The sequence below is a fragment of the Branchiostoma lanceolatum genome, chromosome 5 (genome assembly GCF_035083965.1).
Source record: "Branchiostoma lanceolatum isolate klBraLanc5 chromosome 5, klBraLanc5.hap2, whole genome shotgun sequence".
Classification (NCBI taxonomy): Eukaryota; Metazoa; Chordata; class Leptocardii; order Amphioxiformes; family Branchiostomatidae; genus Branchiostoma; species Branchiostoma lanceolatum.
The window spans coordinates 8,272,529-8,290,770 of record NC_089726.1 but is presented as its reverse complement, the minus strand read 5'-3'; the positions used below and the strand labels follow the sequence as shown (position 1 = coordinate 8,290,770).

General features: G+C 40.7%; 1 protein-coding gene and 1 long non-coding RNA gene across 2 annotated transcripts; one reads left to right on the top strand and one right to left on the bottom strand.

Moving 5' to 3' along the window:
• Positions 1–251: 251 nt before the first annotated feature.
• On the top strand, positions 252–15,438 carry LOC136434803 (NEDD8-activating enzyme E1 catalytic subunit-like). Its single transcript, XM_066427866.1, has 17 exons — positions 252–417; positions 2,861–2,984; positions 3,497–3,577; positions 3,910–3,992; positions 4,447–4,527; positions 4,917–4,960; positions 5,098–5,162; positions 8,389–8,547; positions 9,690–9,792; positions 10,853–10,966; positions 11,907–11,960; positions 12,234–12,270; positions 12,375–12,456; positions 12,856–12,956; positions 13,996–14,059; positions 14,613–14,667; positions 15,025–15,438. Exons 1-17 carry the CDS (start codon positions 395–397, stop codon positions 15,111–15,113), a joined length of 1,359 nt encoding a protein of 452 aa, XP_066283963.1. The 5' UTR covers positions 252–394; the 3' UTR covers positions 15,114–15,438.
• On the bottom strand, positions 1,285–2,272 carry LOC136434801 (uncharacterized). Its single transcript, XR_010755789.1, has 2 exons — positions 1,907–2,272; positions 1,285–1,484 (listed from the first exon to the last, which is right to left on the bottom strand). It is a non-coding gene; the product is annotated as an uncharacterized lncRNA (long non-coding RNA).
• Positions 15,439–18,242: the final 2,804 nt, after the last annotated feature.

Sequence of the window (18,242 nt, the reverse complement as noted above, 5' to 3'; positions counted from 1 at the left end):
TGTTTTTGGGGAAAATGGAAATACATTGTGTTTTTTTTTCACTATTCTTGTTTCTGTCTCTGATTACGTTAAGTAACAGTTGCAGCAAAAGCAATTCAGCACAGAACCACTTGAATCAATCAAGGATAGTATGATCGTATCGTATTATATGATGATGTTATAGAAATCGTAATGTTATTGAAAATGCCATGCGATGTGTAGTTTCACCAGAAACCGCTAGGCGGCTAAATATCATTGGGCCGGGGAAACCCCTTCTGCGCGAGGAGCACCCTGGGATATCATAGACCTCTTTCTTCCACCGGTTACAACAACGTGAGACTTTTCCTCGCAAAATCAGCCAGAAAGGACGTGACAGCGAAAATATAAACATTTAGAAGTGTTCGCAAGACCAGGGATGGCGAATCAAGCTGAAGAACCGTACGTGATTGTTTTTCAAACATAATTTCTACGCCGCGAAACAAACAAAACGTCGTATGCCCCCCTCCCTCATAGAAATTGTCATGATCATAAATATTTTGGACCAATTATTCCATCGTTGTCGCAAGTATGTTTGGTACATCACACTAATATTACTTCGTGAGAATCCGACGTTACATGATATAAGATGATGTACATAAAATTACATTTCGTAGGTGCCGTGTATTCAAAATTTATATGCAACTTCGTTTCCATGGTTTGTTTTCTTTGCAGAAGACCAAGGACATTATATAGGAAGGACTGAGCACACAATCAGTCCCTATTCAAGAACCTTCGGTTCATGGTTGTAAAAATAATTAACACCTACATACGAATCACCCCCAGATTTGCATGTATTCCAGGCGGCCCACTATTGTAACACAAATTCAGAATGGCCGGACCAGGCGAAGGTGACTTTGTTTTTGAGTGATTTTCGAGACGATCGTCAAAAAACGGGGAAGCTGGAAGTCCCAAAAACCACACAAAAATTTCGACAAAGCTACCACTTTCACTTGCATGTTGTGTGATTTAAAGAAGTTTATAAGAGAGCCGTCTTCACCAAGCACAAGATCAAGCAACACAACATAATGATAATGTCCTTGTGTAGTGTATTTATAAGTTAGTTTTCTAAACGATCTGTATTTCTGAGTTACATATTTTTAAAAATCGTACCTCCAATATCCGTTTATAATTTGCTGCAACAATAGTCTGGCGTAGCCGAACTGTGGGGAGGGGGGATCTTTATTCATCGCTACCATCAGGCAAAAACACTTGCGTCAAGCTAGAATACCGACTAGAAAATTGAAGAAGAAACTATCACACTAGAGATTTATGAATTCAAGAAATCCATGTATTTATTCAATATTTACAGGTAGTGTTACATTTTACTAAAACAGAATTTTGGAGGTTGGTTCCAACAAACAATTTGATGCGTAAATCTTTATTTATCTTCTACGTTGTATTTTCGGCAGCGCTGTATCGTGGGACGTCGCTCTGGTGGTCATGCCCCTTCCACGGAAGTTTGCAATCTGCAAAAAAACACAAAGATCGGGAGTCGATAAGATTGGGAACCTACATGTCATATTAACAAAGATATGGATGTCAGGACATGTTCCCCGTGCAAGTGCTGGCATAACAAACGGCTTGGCTTTGCAGACAACCCCCGAAATACGGACATGTCCACTTTGTTGGCTCACTGTGCAAGGCCATCTACGGAATTTGTAAAAAATTGAGGAATGTTCTTGCTCAAAGATCACCAAAAAATCGCTAGCGATCTGTAGTAAACTGTACAATAATGTAAACAAAAGCGTTCTAAGTTTTTTAAAAAAGCGTTTACTTATACACAAATAATGATGTAACTATGTTTTAGCAGCATAAATCTTTGAATGTTCTTACATGTTTTACAGACAAAAACTTTATGAGATTTCCACGAAAAAGCCTGTAAACTCACCAATCTTTACACTACAGCGCCCGAACACATATCAAAATGGCCGCCAGCGTCTTCCCTAGAAGCTGCTGCCGTTTGCACACGTCACGTTTGCTTCCCAAATAAGGAAATCCGCGGAAACTACAGGCATCTCGCCCGTAGTTCGGGTAGGTTCGGGCCGTGTTCGGCCAGCATCGGAGCGCGTGACGTCATGATCGGGCTCATTTGCAGGGTTTTGGCGGGAAGACATGAATTGAACGGGGGAGAACAAAGGAGCGCCGCCGGAGGGCGGAAACAATAGATCGCCGCGGGGTTTGGCGGGTCTGTACAATAGCGCGCAGCGGGGGACTGACTCCGTGCTCAGTCCTTCCTATATAATGTCCTTGAGAAGACTTACTTGAATTCCACCCCAACAAATATCACAATATTTGTCCAAATACATGTAGTTCAGTCTCCAAATAAGTAATTCGTTGAGTGTTGTACAGAAGAATAATGCTAGTAAACAAGCAATAATCTTCGGAGCTCGAAATTCATTTTTGGGAATAAGTGCACTGGTGCACCCAACCTAAAAACTTAAGTGCACTGCAGGTGCACCTAATCTAAAAATCTAGGTGCACAGTAATAACTTTTGGGCGCTCAAAAAAAAAAAAGTAGAATATCAGCGAAGCGTATTTACAAATTCTACTCTACACTAGTTCATCACCAGAACATAAGCACATAAGGATATGTCACATGCTCAGCGAAACCAGACAGGAAGAACTTGTCAGCAAAAAGATAGATAGACACCACAACGAGCTCACGATCCATGATGGCAAATCAAGTTGAAGAACCGTATGTGATTGTTTTTCAAAGATATCTTATGTTATTCTGATACAATGTTGACCGAGCAAACATCCATCTCATATAACATATACTGTATGCACATTACAGTATGTTCTAGCTGCATGCTCACCTGTACACCTGTGTTGTGGTATGTAGGATGATGGTGGATGGGCGCGTGGACAGCCCAGGTGGCAGCTGGCCCGACAGGTGGAACCACGTCAAGAAGCTGCTGGAAAGAGCCGGGCCGTTCGCACATCCTGACTTTGAACCCAGCCCTGAGGTAACTGGATTCTCTCATCGTTTCGATGAATGAGCGCCTCGCCATGGCTGTCAGTCATGGCTTTCCTAGCGACAGTTGCTGTTCATTTCATGTCATTTTGAACAGTACAATTCAATAAACTGGGGCAAAGCTGTAGCCTAGCAGGTAGAGTGCTCCAGGGGGTCATCATCATGAGTTAAAACCCTGGTCTGGTCATACTGCTTCAAGCACTCAGTTAAAAGTTAAAGTCCTTCCTGTACCATATGGTACATGGGGCTACACCCATCTCTATTTCAAAGGCCCTTGGGCCGCACAACTTTGTACAATCACTATAGGGGGCAAGTCCAGTATAGTGCATTAGTGCTTGTACGACTGATGTGTGGCCCAAGGGCTATAAAACTAAAATGGGCACCACCTGACGCATCAGAAGGTGTAGGAGGGCTAAGGATTTTAACACTGCAAATATGCTGTTGATGTAATATGAAATGAATGATTTGATCTGATTATGACAGAATGTGTGTTTCCCTGTCCAGACTATCCAGTTTATGTTGGAAGTGTGTAAGATTCTGGTGATCGGAGCAGGAGGGCTGGGCTGTGAGCTGCTGAAAGACTTGGTAAGGCATGTCCTTACAAGTAGGTCAAGAAAACTTAAACCAATAGGTCCACACATAAAGCTTGCAAATATCTCATTCAAAAGTTCCAGTTCATAGCATTGTAGAGTTATATGACGTACGTATCTCGCTACCTTTTCAAGTCATTGTTTGACGAATATTCTTGTAACTGTGATTATACGTGACTGATGAACCTCTTCACAAGAGTTATATGGTTATGAGTACTTGTGCAGCTGTTTCAGGTTTATTTTAGATGTTACTAGACTATATATTACAAGACAACGGGCCATTGTGGTCATTGTGATTCTGGAAAATATTACATTCTACTTTTCCAGGCATTGATGGGTTTCCGTAACATCCACGTAATCGACATGGACAAGATCGACGTGTCCAACCTCAACCGACAGTTCCTCTTCAGGTCAGACTCTCTTCTCGTTGTTTCATGCATTTTCTGACTTCTATAAAAAAGATTTTTAGTGAAAATGCAAGTATTTCGCTGTCTGTTTGTTATGTTGTTCTGTATTCTATCTTGTCTGAATGGAAAGCTTGTAAGGTAACTTAGTTGAGTTGGCAACTTTGTGGTATCCAAGTAGATGTTAGGTTAGAAATTGGCAATGTTTTCTGACTAGCCAGCTTTTCTATAGATGCAGTGGACTATCAGAAAAGCCTGTACATTTGTATATGCTTGGAGATCATCAACTTTATGAATTCCTGATGACATCTATTATGAAGAATATTCATGCAAGCTGTCCAGCTACTGTGTCAAAATAAGCATTATTTTCAAACTAAGATGGGTTACCTTTTTCTTAGACATGTGCACACTGCATTTTTGTTGATCAATAGGACTTAAACCTAACCTGTGTCCCTGACAGACCCAAAGATGTTGGGAAACCCAAGGCTGAGACTGCAGCAGAGTTTGTGAACACCAGAGTCCCAGGATGCAGAGTTATACCGTATCCATTTTGAAATGACTATCATTTTTATGTATAACATCAGGGGTTCATCTAAACTGGGGAATAGGCACCTACAATCCTCATGTGCCCTCTTACCGTTGAGAGCAGATACTCTACATGTATTGGCAAGCATAAAATTCAGATTGACCACATGTTACCACACTTTTTATCTGTGACCTGCCCTACAATAATTGTCCCCCTCAGGAAACCTTAAATTGCCCCATTTCCATTTAGAATTGCCATAGCATATTATTATGTGATGTGATGTATGATATGTAAACTAGAACTAGGAAGATAGCAATGGAAATGTTTTGCAGTTGTAAGACCAATTGCAAGTGTTGGTTTTCTTGTGTCATTTCACTGTTGACCTTAACTTTTGATTTAATCAGACACTACGCAAAAATTCAAGATTTTGATGGAGAGTTCTACAGACGTGAGTATGCTTTGTTGTCAGTATCTTTTGTTTCGGTTTTTGTCTCTGTACAAGTAGTTTCTGAAGCATGGCCTGTAAAGTGGATTAGCTTCTTTCAATGTCCTTTATAAATGTATCTGTACATGTATTCTTTGCAGAATTCCATATCATAGTGTGTGGGCTAGATTCAATTCTTGCACGACGTTGGATGAATGGAATGGTGGTAAGTTCCATTTTTGTTTTATTTGTTATGGAATATATAAAATTTATGATATAATTTTGTATGGTGTTTGGATGTGATATCAGTAATTATCACACATGCTGGTTGATTGAACCTAGAAGAGTCAGATAGAAGAATGAATTAACAATTAGGAGACTATAATTACATAATATAAGTTGGATTACCTTGCAACTTGCATTTTATCATCCAGCAATACTTAAGTCTATTGTTACATGAATGCAGACACCCTTCATCATACAAATGGCATATTACTCCCCTTAATCACTGAGTTAGACATCAGGCAAACACTCATTATTACCTTCGCCGAGAAGGTTATGCAGAGGGTAGCGTTTGTCTGTTTGTCTGTTTGTCTGCTTGTCTGTTTGTAGTGGACCATCATAACTCAAGAACGCCTGGATGGATTGTCTTGGTATTTGGTATGTTGGTAGGTTTTGATGAGACCTAAAAACGATTAGATTTTGGGCCCCCTGGCGGCTTCTTACGGTACTGCAGCGGAACTTCCTGTTTTGATATCTCGTGTTCTGGACATGCTATGGAACTGATTTTTGAGTGGTAGATAGCTCTTTGGACAGAGAATAAGTGGTGTGGGTTTGGGCCCCCTAGCGGCTTTTTTTGTCTGTTTGTCTGTTTGTCTGCTTGTCTGTTTGTAGTGGACCATCATAACTCAAGAACGCCTGGATGGATTGTCTTGGTATTTGGTATGTTGGTAGGAACTGATTTTTGAGTGGTAGATAGCTCTTTGGACAGAGAATAAGTGGTGTGGGTTTGGGCCCCCTAGCGGCTTTTTTTGTCTGTTTGTCTGTTTGTCTGCTTGTCTGTTTGTAGTGGACCATCATAACTCAAGAACGCCTGGATGGATTGTCTTGGTATTTGGTATGTTGGTAGGTTTTGATGAGACCTAAAAACGATTAGATTTTGGGCCCCCTAGCGGCTTCTTACGGTACTGCAGCGGAACTTCCTGTTTTGATATCTCGTGTTCTGGACATGCTATGGAACTGATTTTTGAGTGGTAGATAGCTCTTTGGACAGAGAATAAGTGGTGTGGGTTTGGGCCCCCTAGCGGCTTTTTTGGAACTGCAGGAGCAGGTTTTGCGTCTGACTTTGAAAGGGAATAACTCAAGAAGGGCTTGATGGATGGTAATGATTTTTGGTAGGTAGATAGCTTGAGTGATGATGTACATGATTAGACACCTCTTATGCAAATCAGAATCTAATTTGCATACTTAATGAGGAAAGTTTATACATCCGCCAAATTCCATGATAGGACTCTGAAACATGTGACATATGTAACTGAGGAAGAGAGGAATATTAATTGATATGAACTATGTAAATGAAGACCTCATTTGCATAATTAATGAGGAAATACTATAACAAGATGGGCTTGATGGATGGTCATTATTTTTGGTATGTAGATAGCTTGTGTGATGCTAAGCATGATTGGACAATTGTTATGCAAATCAGATTCTAATTTGCATAATTAATGAGGCAAATTTAAAAATCCGCTTTGTTCCATGATATCACTATTCAAATTGTAACTGAGGAAGAGAGGAATGTTTATAGATAGAAAATATGCTAATGTGGGCTTATTTGCATACTTAATGAGTAACTTCTCTAATTCCACACTGGCAGATGACGGCAATTTCATACATTCAATACTTTTTTTTGGCATCGGGACGTTATGTGAATGTAAACATCGTTGAATCAAATTATGCTAATAAGGGCCTCGTTTGCATAATTAATGAAAAATATTAGCATAACCTTCTTTGTTGAGCTCATAATTTGTTAAGCTCATACTTTGGACATGTTATATTTTAAGACAATCAACTGGTATGATTTATAATTGACGAGAAACACTCCTAATACATCAGTCATAAAGGTTAAAATCATTTGGCGAAGGTATGAGGTCGTGGAACTCTAGTTGTTGCTGCAGAATGTTTCCATCTGTATGCAATCCATCAGAAGTTCTTGGACTCCAGCCACTTGCTTGCTGCATGTAGTTCTCTTAAAAGTTGCTAGGAGGCGCTTCTTATGATAAAGTCACTCACTCTAGAGGAACAGATGATTGATTGAAACGTTCCACCAACGACTTGTGTTGCTAGACATCATTGATGTTTCAACCTCTCAGACCAATTGTCAAAATTGGAGTGAAATGGACCCTCCTTAATGTCACTACAGTTCAACTGGTAGCATCCTCACAGTTGAGCTCCTGGTTCCAATTAGATGTTAACTGGGAGAACCCAGTTCAATCCTAGGTCAGGACATCTCAGTTTGGGCTGCAACCATCTTTTGGAAGGGACGTAAAATGGAGGTCCCATGTTCGAGGAGGTTCCTTGAGCATGTTAATTAAAGGGGAAAGGCTAGCAACACCTCCCTGTAAAGATATACCCTGCTACTGAATCAGCAAGGAAACTGCCCTATCTGCCACTATGCACTACAAGTACAAGGGTTTGAACTACTTAATGTAAATGTTAATGTCAGCTGTCCTGATATCTATCATTCACCCCTAGTCTCTCATCTCTCTCACCCCATTCAAGTTTAATTAACCCTTCACCTCAAATGGCTTTAATTTCAGGCCTTGTTTTATGCTGTGACCGTCCATAAATAGAAAAAAAAATCAATAAACACCGGCTGCTTTTGACATTTTGGAGACAAGTTTCTGTGTTGAATGGACCAGAGCTAGGCCTCTCTAAACTATAATTTCTCAAAGAATTTTGACCTTTACTGTATGTTATTTTTTGTCAAGGAATGAATCTGCTGTTTTTGTGCAGATTTATGCAAACACATAATGATGAAAAGGTGATGGCAGTGGATCAAATGTAGCAGATAGTTTGTGGTGTCCTCTGTCTCTGCTCAGAAATGATTGTAGGGTATATACGTTGGTTTTTTAACCCCCATGTATACGTGGAGTAAAGTGTACGTAGTCCAGTGGTTAGTGACCCTGCCTCCGGATCAAGAGGTTGGTAGTTCTAATCCCGGCAGTTATTGTTCACCCAACATGAACGCTACTGGAAAGGGTCGCAGTCCTTAGGATGTTAAGCATGGTCCACTGTTCACTTGTCCAAACGAGCTAGAGGAATTTCCCCGGTACAATGAACCTGTAAATACTATACATAGCGTCTGTCTTCTCTGTCACAACCAGTGAAAGATAAGCTCTTCTGTGCTTTCACTTTTTGTTCACCTGGGTGAAAGTGATGTTCTGTGTCCCCAGCTGAGCCTGATCAACTATGAGGAGGACGGCTCCGTGGACCAGTCTTCCATCATCCCCCTGATCGACGGGGGGACGGAGGGGTTCAAGGGGAACGCCAGGGTCATCCTGCCGGGGATCACAGCATGTATGGACTGTACACTGGAGCTGTATCCTCCACAGGTAGGGCACATTAAGAAGAAGGGAGGGATTGGGTGGATGGATACATATAGATGGATGGATGGACAAATTAAGGAATGATGGTAGGACAGTGTGGTTCAGGGCCATTCTGCCGGGGATCACCGCCTGTATGGACTGTACACTGGAGCTGTATCCTCCACAGGTAGGGCACATTAAGAAGAAGGGAGGGATTGGGTGGATGGATACATATAGATGGATGGATAGACAAATTAAGGAATGATGGTAGGACAGTGTGGTTCAGGGCCATTCTGCCGGGGATCACCGCCTGTATGGACTGTACACTGGAGCTGTATCCTCCACAGGTAGGGCACATTATGGAGAAGGGAGGGAGGGATTGGGTGGATGGATACATATAGATGGATGGATGGACGGACAAATTAAGGAATGATAGTAGGACTGAGGGGTTCAGGGCCATTCTGCCGGGGTCACCACCTGTATGGACTGTACTCTTGAGGTGTATCCTCCACAGGTAGGGCACAGGCGCATATAGGAGGGATGCAGGGAGTGGATAGATGAATGAATGATGGAAGGGAGTGGTGAGTCAGGCTGTGAGGCAGTGAATGAGTCAGTGAATTTATGAATAGAAGAATGTAGTGAGTCAGTGAATTTATAAGTGGATTAATGTATGAGTTCACATTAACAATAAAAGTAGCGTGGCAATTCATGACAAGGACTGTGAAAACAGTAATATGATTGTCTGAATCTCAGTTTTGTTTGGTTTTTCCTGTTCCATTGCCCTGATTGAAGCCATGCAACTATTTGTGATACACATGCAAAAGCTACTCATGCAACTAGATGAAGGTGAAATACTCAGGTAATAAGATACACAATACAAAAGTTACTAAAGCAACTGGATAGGTTTTGTAAATGGTCAGACGTTTCAAATAGTATCTGCTATCTTTCTCAGTGACTGATAAAAAATAGTGGATGCTATCTGAAACATCTGACCATTACAAAATCTGTCCACAGTTGCTTGAGTAACTTTTGTATTGTGTATCTCATTACCTGAGTGTTAAACCATCATCAACATAACAGTTTGTGATGTTTGTGTAGTATGCCTTCAATCTGCCTGATATGATCTACATTTTTACATTGTCCGAATAACATTACTGTTTCTTGGTCAGGTGACCTACCCCATGTGTACCATAGCGCACACCCCTCGCCTACCTGAGCACTGTATAGAGTGGGTTCGGATACTCCTGTGGCCTCAAGAGAAACCATTTGGAGGTAAGTTCTTTGGAGAGAATTACTTTGGTCATTCAAATTGCTTCCCAATTATCCCCTTCTTAGTCAAATCTTTCTTCTATTGCATTTCAACCCCATTCTATTGCATTTCAACCCCTTTATTGCTTTCTTTCCATGATTTTGTATTCTGTATTGTATTTCATTAAATTTTGTAGATCTATACAGCATAATTTTATGCTTCTGTCTGACATTATATTCTCCACTGATTAATTTTGTCTACCTTTCAATGGAAGTGTGCAAGCAATGTTTTAACTGTATGTACGTTTGTCTGTTTGTTTCTGTTTTCTTCTATTTTCATCTGGTGTTCAGATAATGGTAAGCCTCTTGTTTGAAACGGTGAATTTGAAATCTCCTCCCTGCTAATGCTATATCATAATAAGTGCAAGTTGCTGCAACCTCTCTTTGACCTCTTGTTCAGGTCAATCTCTGATTTGATTCCTTTAAGCCATTTAATTCTTTATTTAACTGCCTGTTGGTCAGTGTATGAATATATTATACCAATCATCAAATCACTCAGTTTTTAGAGGGCTTAACCGTATGCAAATCATCCTTGCAATGCTGTATCAAGTGATTCCATAGGCTGACATGTATGATTTAATTGCAGTGGAATGTCTTTTAAGTTCTAAATGACTTTTGTGGCTTTGAATTCTTCTTGTGCAGTCTAAAATTTCTTCCCTGCTAGTGTTTTAGCAGTTGCTCTCCTGCCTTTGACAGAGCCTAATGACAAATATGAAACTCTAATATTCAAGCAAATGATTTTTTTGGGTTATTTCGTTGGTATTTTGCAACCATCTCTGCATATCTACGGCTCTCTCTAATGGCGTGTGCCTCCTTGGGTCTACCCTCTCTCAAGAAAATGTGCAATATTAGAAAGAGGGAAGTAGAAATGCAGAAAAGGCTACAAAATACCTAGAAAATACCCCCAACCAATTCATCTGCTTGGAGAATAAAGAAACTCTTGGTTGTGTAAGAAGGATCCTTTTTTCCAATCTGATGAAGCTATCTATGGGTTAACATGTCTTTATATGTTTACTGACTGTAGCGGACATAGGGATAGACGGAGATGATCCCTCCCACATCAAGTGGATCTACGACAAAGCACTGGAACGGGCGGAGAAGTATGGAATAGGTGGAGTCACCTACAGACTTACACAAGGTACTTAATCATCCTTTTTGTCTTTTCACTGAAATCCATGTCTTCTTTAGTTTGGGGATGTTGTCTTTAAGAGTAACCCATGTAGAGTTATCATGCTTATAGAGTGGAATTCATTATCCAAGTATAGCTAACTATTGTAGGGGCATCTTCACATAGATAACTTAAAAGAATGCTTGCAGCTAGATGTGCAAAAGTTAGGTGTGACAGATCGTTCGGTGTAATAAAACCAGCTGCTACCTCGCTGTGTGCCTGTGAAGCTGGTGTGTTATACAGAATGATGGTTATATCAGCTATGCAGATACAGATACATGAATATGAAATAGCTCTATGCCCTCTTTAATTATACTCTTGTCAGAATGTAGATTTTTAACTTTTCTTAAGATGCTCCTGTTGGTAGTAGTAGGTGCATAGCATGAAAGTAGCATAGGATTTCAGGATCCATCCTTCATGTTGAAACTGTTAGGCATAACAAGTTGGTGTAAAAGAGTGTTAACAGGTTCATGTTTAATTGAAACGTTCATTTTGATACGTAAGACCACAGATCAGTTGGACCTCGTCATGCGATAACTTCATTGCACACTAGCTTTGTTCTGATAATTAATAACCAAAAGATGGTTTTTGTTCATAGTTTTTTTTTTTTTTTTTCTTGTTTGATATCTCTATTATTTAATTTTTTTGAAGTTGTTGAAGTAACTATCGCACACTAGCTTGGTTCTGATAATCACTAACAAAAAAAGATTTGTAACTTGTAGTTTTGTTAGAATCTCCATGCAAGTTACATGTTAATGTTTTATGATTTTGATAACTATATCACACACTAGCATAGTGCTAGCAATTATTAACCAAATATCACATAGTGCTAGTAATCATTATTAACCCAAAAAATTGTTCTGTGGGTGATATCTGAATGATTTATGATTTTTTTTGTGTTATTTTTCAGGCGTTGTGAAGCACATCATCCCAGCAGTGGCTTCAACAAATGCTGTCATTGCAGGTTGGACTTGATTGAATAGATTAGTCTCCTGGGGAAATGTAATGATTACCCATCTATAATGCATAGAAGCACTGTGGAAAATTAACCACAAAACGCACAGGAGCATTTTAAAACTTCCATATGCACAGTAGGGTAATCAATCGCTTGCAGTAAGAATATATTGACGACGTCATAAATGATTGAACGTTGACTAGTGTAGTGTGTTATTTTTTGACAGGAGGTCACCATGTTTTCTTGTTTTGATAAACACTCTTTCTGCTCTTTACTTCTTAGCTTCCTGTGCCACTGAAGTCTTCAAAATTGCAACAAGGTAAGTGCTAGTGTCAGTGTTAGGAGGTTGAAGTTTTGATTTTGATATATTTGCAATGACATGTGTGGGTTGCCACACACTCACTCATTCTGTTGATTTTTCAGCTGCTGTACCCCACTGAACAACTACATGGTTTTCAACAATACTGAGGGCCTGTACACATATACATTTGAAGCTGAGAAAAAGGTAGGAAAACATGCTACAACCTAGCTTAAACCAATCTTCTTCACACTCTTTCAATTGATATGCAAAACAGTCATTTTGTTGTCTTCTTGTCCATCGCCATGGTTGAATACAGGATGATATTTCTGATCTCCAAGACCCCCATTAGCACTTAGCATCTCCCAGTAAGAGAAACATCCGGTGTCTCTGTTGCACAGTCCCACTTGTTAAAATCCTGCAGTGGCCAACAATTCAAATATAAGAAGAAAAAAAACACTGAAGAACTTAACCCTTGAGCAGGTTCAACCATGGCTCAGACATGAAGACAACTACAATTGTCCTACACCGTCAGGCTAGACTGAATTCTAATTTATCAGATGTTCTCAGTTCATACAACATCTAACTCCCCCTGTACACCCTCAGGAGGACTGTCTTGCCTGCAGCCAGGTCCCCCAGAAGTTCACCTTTGCCCCCTCAGCCAAGCTGAAGGATGTCATCCAGTACCTGTGTGACAGCGCCGCAACGTAAGTGTCCTGGGTTGCTATTGGCTGTAAAAGTTTTAAGAGTTTCCAATGCTCAGAAGTGTCATAGATTGCAACTGGTCAGAACTGCCATTGGACGCTATTGGCCATAAGCTTCATGCAAGGAATCATGCCATTGGCTGTAAGTATCCTGAATGCCATTGGCTGTAAGTGTCATAGGATGCCATCGGCTGTAAGTGTCAAAGGGTACCATTGGCTGTAAGTCTCATGGGATGCCATTGGCTGAAAGTGTCCAAGGATGCCATCGGTTGTAATACATGTGTATGTACATCAGTTGAATGCCATTGGTTGTACTTGTTTGTGTCAGGGAATGCCTCTGGCTTTAAGTGTCATAGCATGTCATTGTCCTGAAGTGACATGGCATGGCATTAGCTGCCCTGACTTGGCTACTGACTGTGTTGGTACAGTAATGGAAATGGTTGGTTGACAAACAGGACTTGTGAACTTTAAAAGTTATGAATTGATTTTCACAGATGTCTTTTGTGGGTCCATTTTCTTTGAATTATTTTGATAAATTTCTTAAAGAATTGTCAACCTTTGCAAGGCAAATTAATGCCCTCGAAGCCCACTCTCAACTTCCCCTCAGCTAACTGTAGATTACAAGCATATAAATCCTCTGTTGGAATCGTCCTTTCTTGGCACAGGACTGAACTCCCTCAATGGTGATCAGTCAGACAAAGGGCTTTGCTCAAAATATTCATAGCAGCAGCAGAGCTGTAGCTATATTTGGCCCCATCATTTCATTTGTGCACCATATACATGTACGTAATGCCATAATGCCCGTTCCACTTTGGGCACTTAAACGTTTGTTTTACGGATGACATAGGCATACTTTCCGATTTTGGCCTGTTTAATCTTTCCATTTTCTAAACCAGGGCACCTCTTGGGTCATCTCATTTTTCCTTAGTTAATAACGTCTTCTGGGATTAGATTTGGGTCTCCAGAAGATCTCATCCATGAAAATTAATTTTGTCTGATTGCAAGGAAAGGAATGAAAAACTTGACTTCCTTGACATTACAGACAGATGAAGGCACCAGGAGTCACTGCCATCGTTGACGGGAGGAACAAGACACTGTACATGCAGGTAAGAGAGTCCCTGTAACTTAACTGGTTGAGCTCCTGGTTCCAGTTAGTTGGTATCTGGGAGACCCCGGTTCAAATTCTGGGTCAGGACATGTCGGTTGGAGCTGCAACCTTCTTTGGTTTGGGAAGGAACGTAAAATAGAAATCCTGTGTGTGAGGTGGTGCTTCAAGCATATTAAAGGGGAAGAGCTATTAACCCCTCCCTATAAAAATATACCCTGCTACCAAAACAGCAAGGAAACTTGCTGCCCCACGTGCCATTATAGGAACTACAGGGGTCAGACTGAATGAACAAACGAATATGCATGTAAGACCGAGGTGAACCCATCACACGTATCTCCAACAATGCTGGTCATTCCTCCCTGTAAAGTGTCCTGTCCTAAGGTGACACTGCTCATCCCAGGCTGCGGGAAATTCCATTTTACAGCGGCGATGCCGTTGAATATTTTAAGCAAACTAAATGTCATCTGTGCGGCAGACGGCATGCTTGAGTTGGCCCCATAACTGCCCAGACACCGTCGTTAACACCATGCCCGTGTTTTAATACCTTACAGGCGGTCGAGTCAATAGAGAAGAGGACGAGAGATAACTTAGCGAAAACATTAGGAGGTAAGAATTTTCATGTTTTGTTCTTTTTTCTATAAAAGCTCTTTTTCTGAATTCTAAGTAGATGCCAATTTTTGAATGGATTCTTGCACTTCATAGAAAATATGATCTTGGAGCTCAACACTTTCAGAAAACAGCCTTCTGATTTGTCTTCATTATATGTCCTTGGGATTTATTTTGATGTCTTGTGTTCCAAGAAGTATGTGTTCAAGATTCAATGTTTCACTAGTATGTTACAGAACTGGGTTACAAAAATAATCTTAAGGAAAACAACACCACTTATTCATGTATGTGTACTTATGCAAGATTTTCACAAGATGCCTTACATGTGAAGTAATTAATGATTATCTTCTGTTGCAGAACTTGGGCTTGTAGATGGCCAGGAGCTGGTCGTGGCTGACAGCACCACACCTCAGTCTGTCATCTTCAAACTTCACCTCTCTGAATAGACAATCACACATAGACTTGAGCCACTTTTGTATCAAATATACCCAAGCTATTAGGTCTTGATTGACTGGATTGAAATGTCTCAAAACTTGGCTGAACCACTCAACACTTTGGAAATCAAATATGCACCCTAACCCCCTACACTTATGCCCAATACGAACGCAATTTGTTTACGAATACCAAATTTATTATTCTCTGTCCCAACTTAGTTGCACATAGGATATTGCGGTTAAATGTTTAGAAGAGAGCTTTATATGATATTGTTCCTCTATGTTACTGATTATGTACTTACAACTTTGTATAATAAATTTTTCTTATTGAAGACTTTTCCTTAGCATTGTGACTGTTACTGTTGTTTCCTTAACAGTGTTTCCTTAACAGTGTTATATACAATTCTTTATTCAATCCATCTTTTGAGAAACATTTGATCCTTTAAATTCAGTTGAACAGATTTCCGTAGTAACAAGAAAATTTGATCAGCAAGTAGTATTAATTGAATCAGGCTGTATGAGGTAAAGGAATTATGACCGATCCACACACATACCTTTGTGGAAACGGGGTCAGAAAATCCCCTTCCGGTTATGATTTCATTGGGCCACACATATTCGATCTGTTGGTTCTCTGATGTAAAAAGATAGTTCTGACCTAGAATACCAACGTGTATACAGATGGTTTGAGGGGAAAGTCTATACCTTGGGCAAACACAGTTTCAGCAAAATTGAAGTTTTCCTCCCAGCCCTTTTTTTTAATGATATCCTTTTCTTAAGATTTAAAGACGTCTTTCTCACTACCGCGTAAGTCACAGCTGCTGATGCATGGTTCGAAGTCGTTCCCAAGGTCTTCAACAAAACAGGCGGGTTAATACAATATTGACCCAATCATCATTTATGGGATTAAGTAAAGAACCTGTAAAAGAGTGATATTTCCTTTTTGGCCTATAGGCAATAATTAATGCCACAAATCTAACTCTTTATGGTCATCTGTTGAAGAGAACTTTGAGGATAACTTTTATATTCATTCTGCGTGAAGGGAATGATGTCATTACATAGACAATGTATGACAGTAGATTGACCCTGCTGCTATTCTCAGTTTAAGACGTGCCAAGCCCAATGAATCCTCCCTAGATTACAAGGAACTAATGTTTTTTAGGATAAAGACATGCATTTTTCTGCTACAATGGCAAGGCAAGTAACATTGCAGTACTTGTTTAAAAGTGTTAGATGTTGGTGCCATAATTTGTATGTGAAAATTCCTTGAATTATTTTTGGAGGGGAGGGGGTTTAAAGGGTAGGTTTTCATGTCAATCAGGCAGAACATTTGGTTTTGGTTAGAGAAATGTCAAATTGAGGGCTGGGGTGACCAAGACCTACCTATGTTAGGAACTCATCTGGGACGACTACGGCTTAAACTGAACTGACTTAATACGACACGTAGTAAGGTCATGTTAATTTGATTATATGGATGGCATCCGCACACGCATTAATTTTCGTCCGTTTACAGAAAAAAGTTTTGGGCCATACTGTAAATCGTACAAAGCAGCTGCAAAATGAGAAAATATATGCTGTAAATTCCCCAAAAAGGATTTTCGGAAAAAGGATACTAATGTCGTAGAATGGTAAAGATAATTCCGAAAGTCAAAGAAGAAGACACGAAAGAACCAATGAAATGAAATGAAATGAAGAATCTATCATTTGGTATACCATGTATTTAGTTTTGTTCATCCTTCCTGACCACGTAAATCCATAACGAAGCCAACTTTTACTTTTGCAAACCTTTTCTTTTATTCGCACACTCACATCAGTTTGGGGGTCCACCGAGGGTGTCATCCACATAATCAAATCAACATGACCTAAGGCATGATGCACATTTTAACTGCGGCATTGTTTCTCTTACCGCATTGCGTATCGGCGATGCTATAAAAGAAGACAATGCATACGTAATACGGGGCTAAGAGGTGAAGTAGATAAATTCACTGACATAAAACCACATTGATCTGTGTAGATATTTAACACTGGCCAATCGTTCTCATCCATTCGTCTAAGGTCTGATACAATGTGAAGACCCCCCCCCCCCCGAAAATGATCGAATGACGTCACGCTAATGGGTTATTACTGACCTTCCGGTGGCCAATCGAATTCGTCACCGCCATGGTCAAACAATTGCAGTGAAATGCACACGTCAAAATCGATAAGAACGCTTTGAAGGATATGGCTCGCCTTCCGCCGTGTTAACTTCTTTATATCTTGCGTCACAAACATATCGCTACGTTCTTGTTCAACGAGTCTAAGGTCTAAAGAAGACTTCCATCATCACTACGGCTAGATGCGCTGGAAGACGTCTTAAAGATTGTCTTAAGTAACGATGATGTTTCGTTCTTACGACCTGATGACACGCTTGACTCGCTGCACGCTCGGTTTCCCTGCCGAGGCCGTTACGTGCCCTACAAGCCGGCGTGTTCGGTCGGCAACATTAACCTTGTATTACCAACAGCTCCGTTTTCCGGAACACTGGCAATGTGCCTTCCTATCGAAAATAATGCCTGCCATTAAAACAGAAATATCGGGAAAGGTCGAGCTATGAATAACGAGGATCCTGTAAGCAAGGGTTAATATTTTCTATAAGCCCGGAAAATGAGCGCCCTGGGTTCCACACTTTTGCTTCCCTTATCTAGATTAAGAACAATCAAACGCTCGTTCCAGTCCACGACGTGCAGAATTTAGCGCCAGGACTGTGACTCCTGAGGGGCATTGCCACATGAAATATTATCCAGGGCAGGTCCCGGAGCGTTCATCACGCCTCTGCGGGATCCAGCGTTACGGTACATCTCTGACAATGCAGGGGGATCGACGACGTATACGCAAACCCGTCTGCAGCGTCATGTGAACGTCATGTGTGCGCCTTCCGCGCGTTTAACGTTATCCGCGCAATTTACAGGCGCAGATTACTTGAGCCTCGTGGCGACCGAAAACGTCACGTCGCCCGCCGGTGATGGAGAAGCTGCGGCGAAAGGGGATTCTCGTGTGACGTCATGTACCGGTGCTCTTGAATCCATCACCCCAAGTGTAACACCTGTAGAAAGAGACCACGCCCCAATCTCCAATTCCGATGCGGTCTGTTCCCGATCGATATCG

Excerpts from the sequence above, each read along its gene's own strand:
- LOC136434803 (XM_066427866.1), top strand. The coding sequence starts at position 395 with ATGGCGAATCAAGCTGAAGAACC. Across the intron at positions 3,993-4,446 it reads AACCGACAGTTCCTCTTCAG|ACCCAAAGATGTTGGGAAAC; the intron begins GTCAGACTCTCT and ends TGTCCCTGACAG. Across the intron at positions 4,528-4,916 it reads CCAGGATGCAGAGTTATACC|ACACTACGCAAAAATTCAAG; the intron begins GTATCCATTTTG and ends TGATTTAATCAG.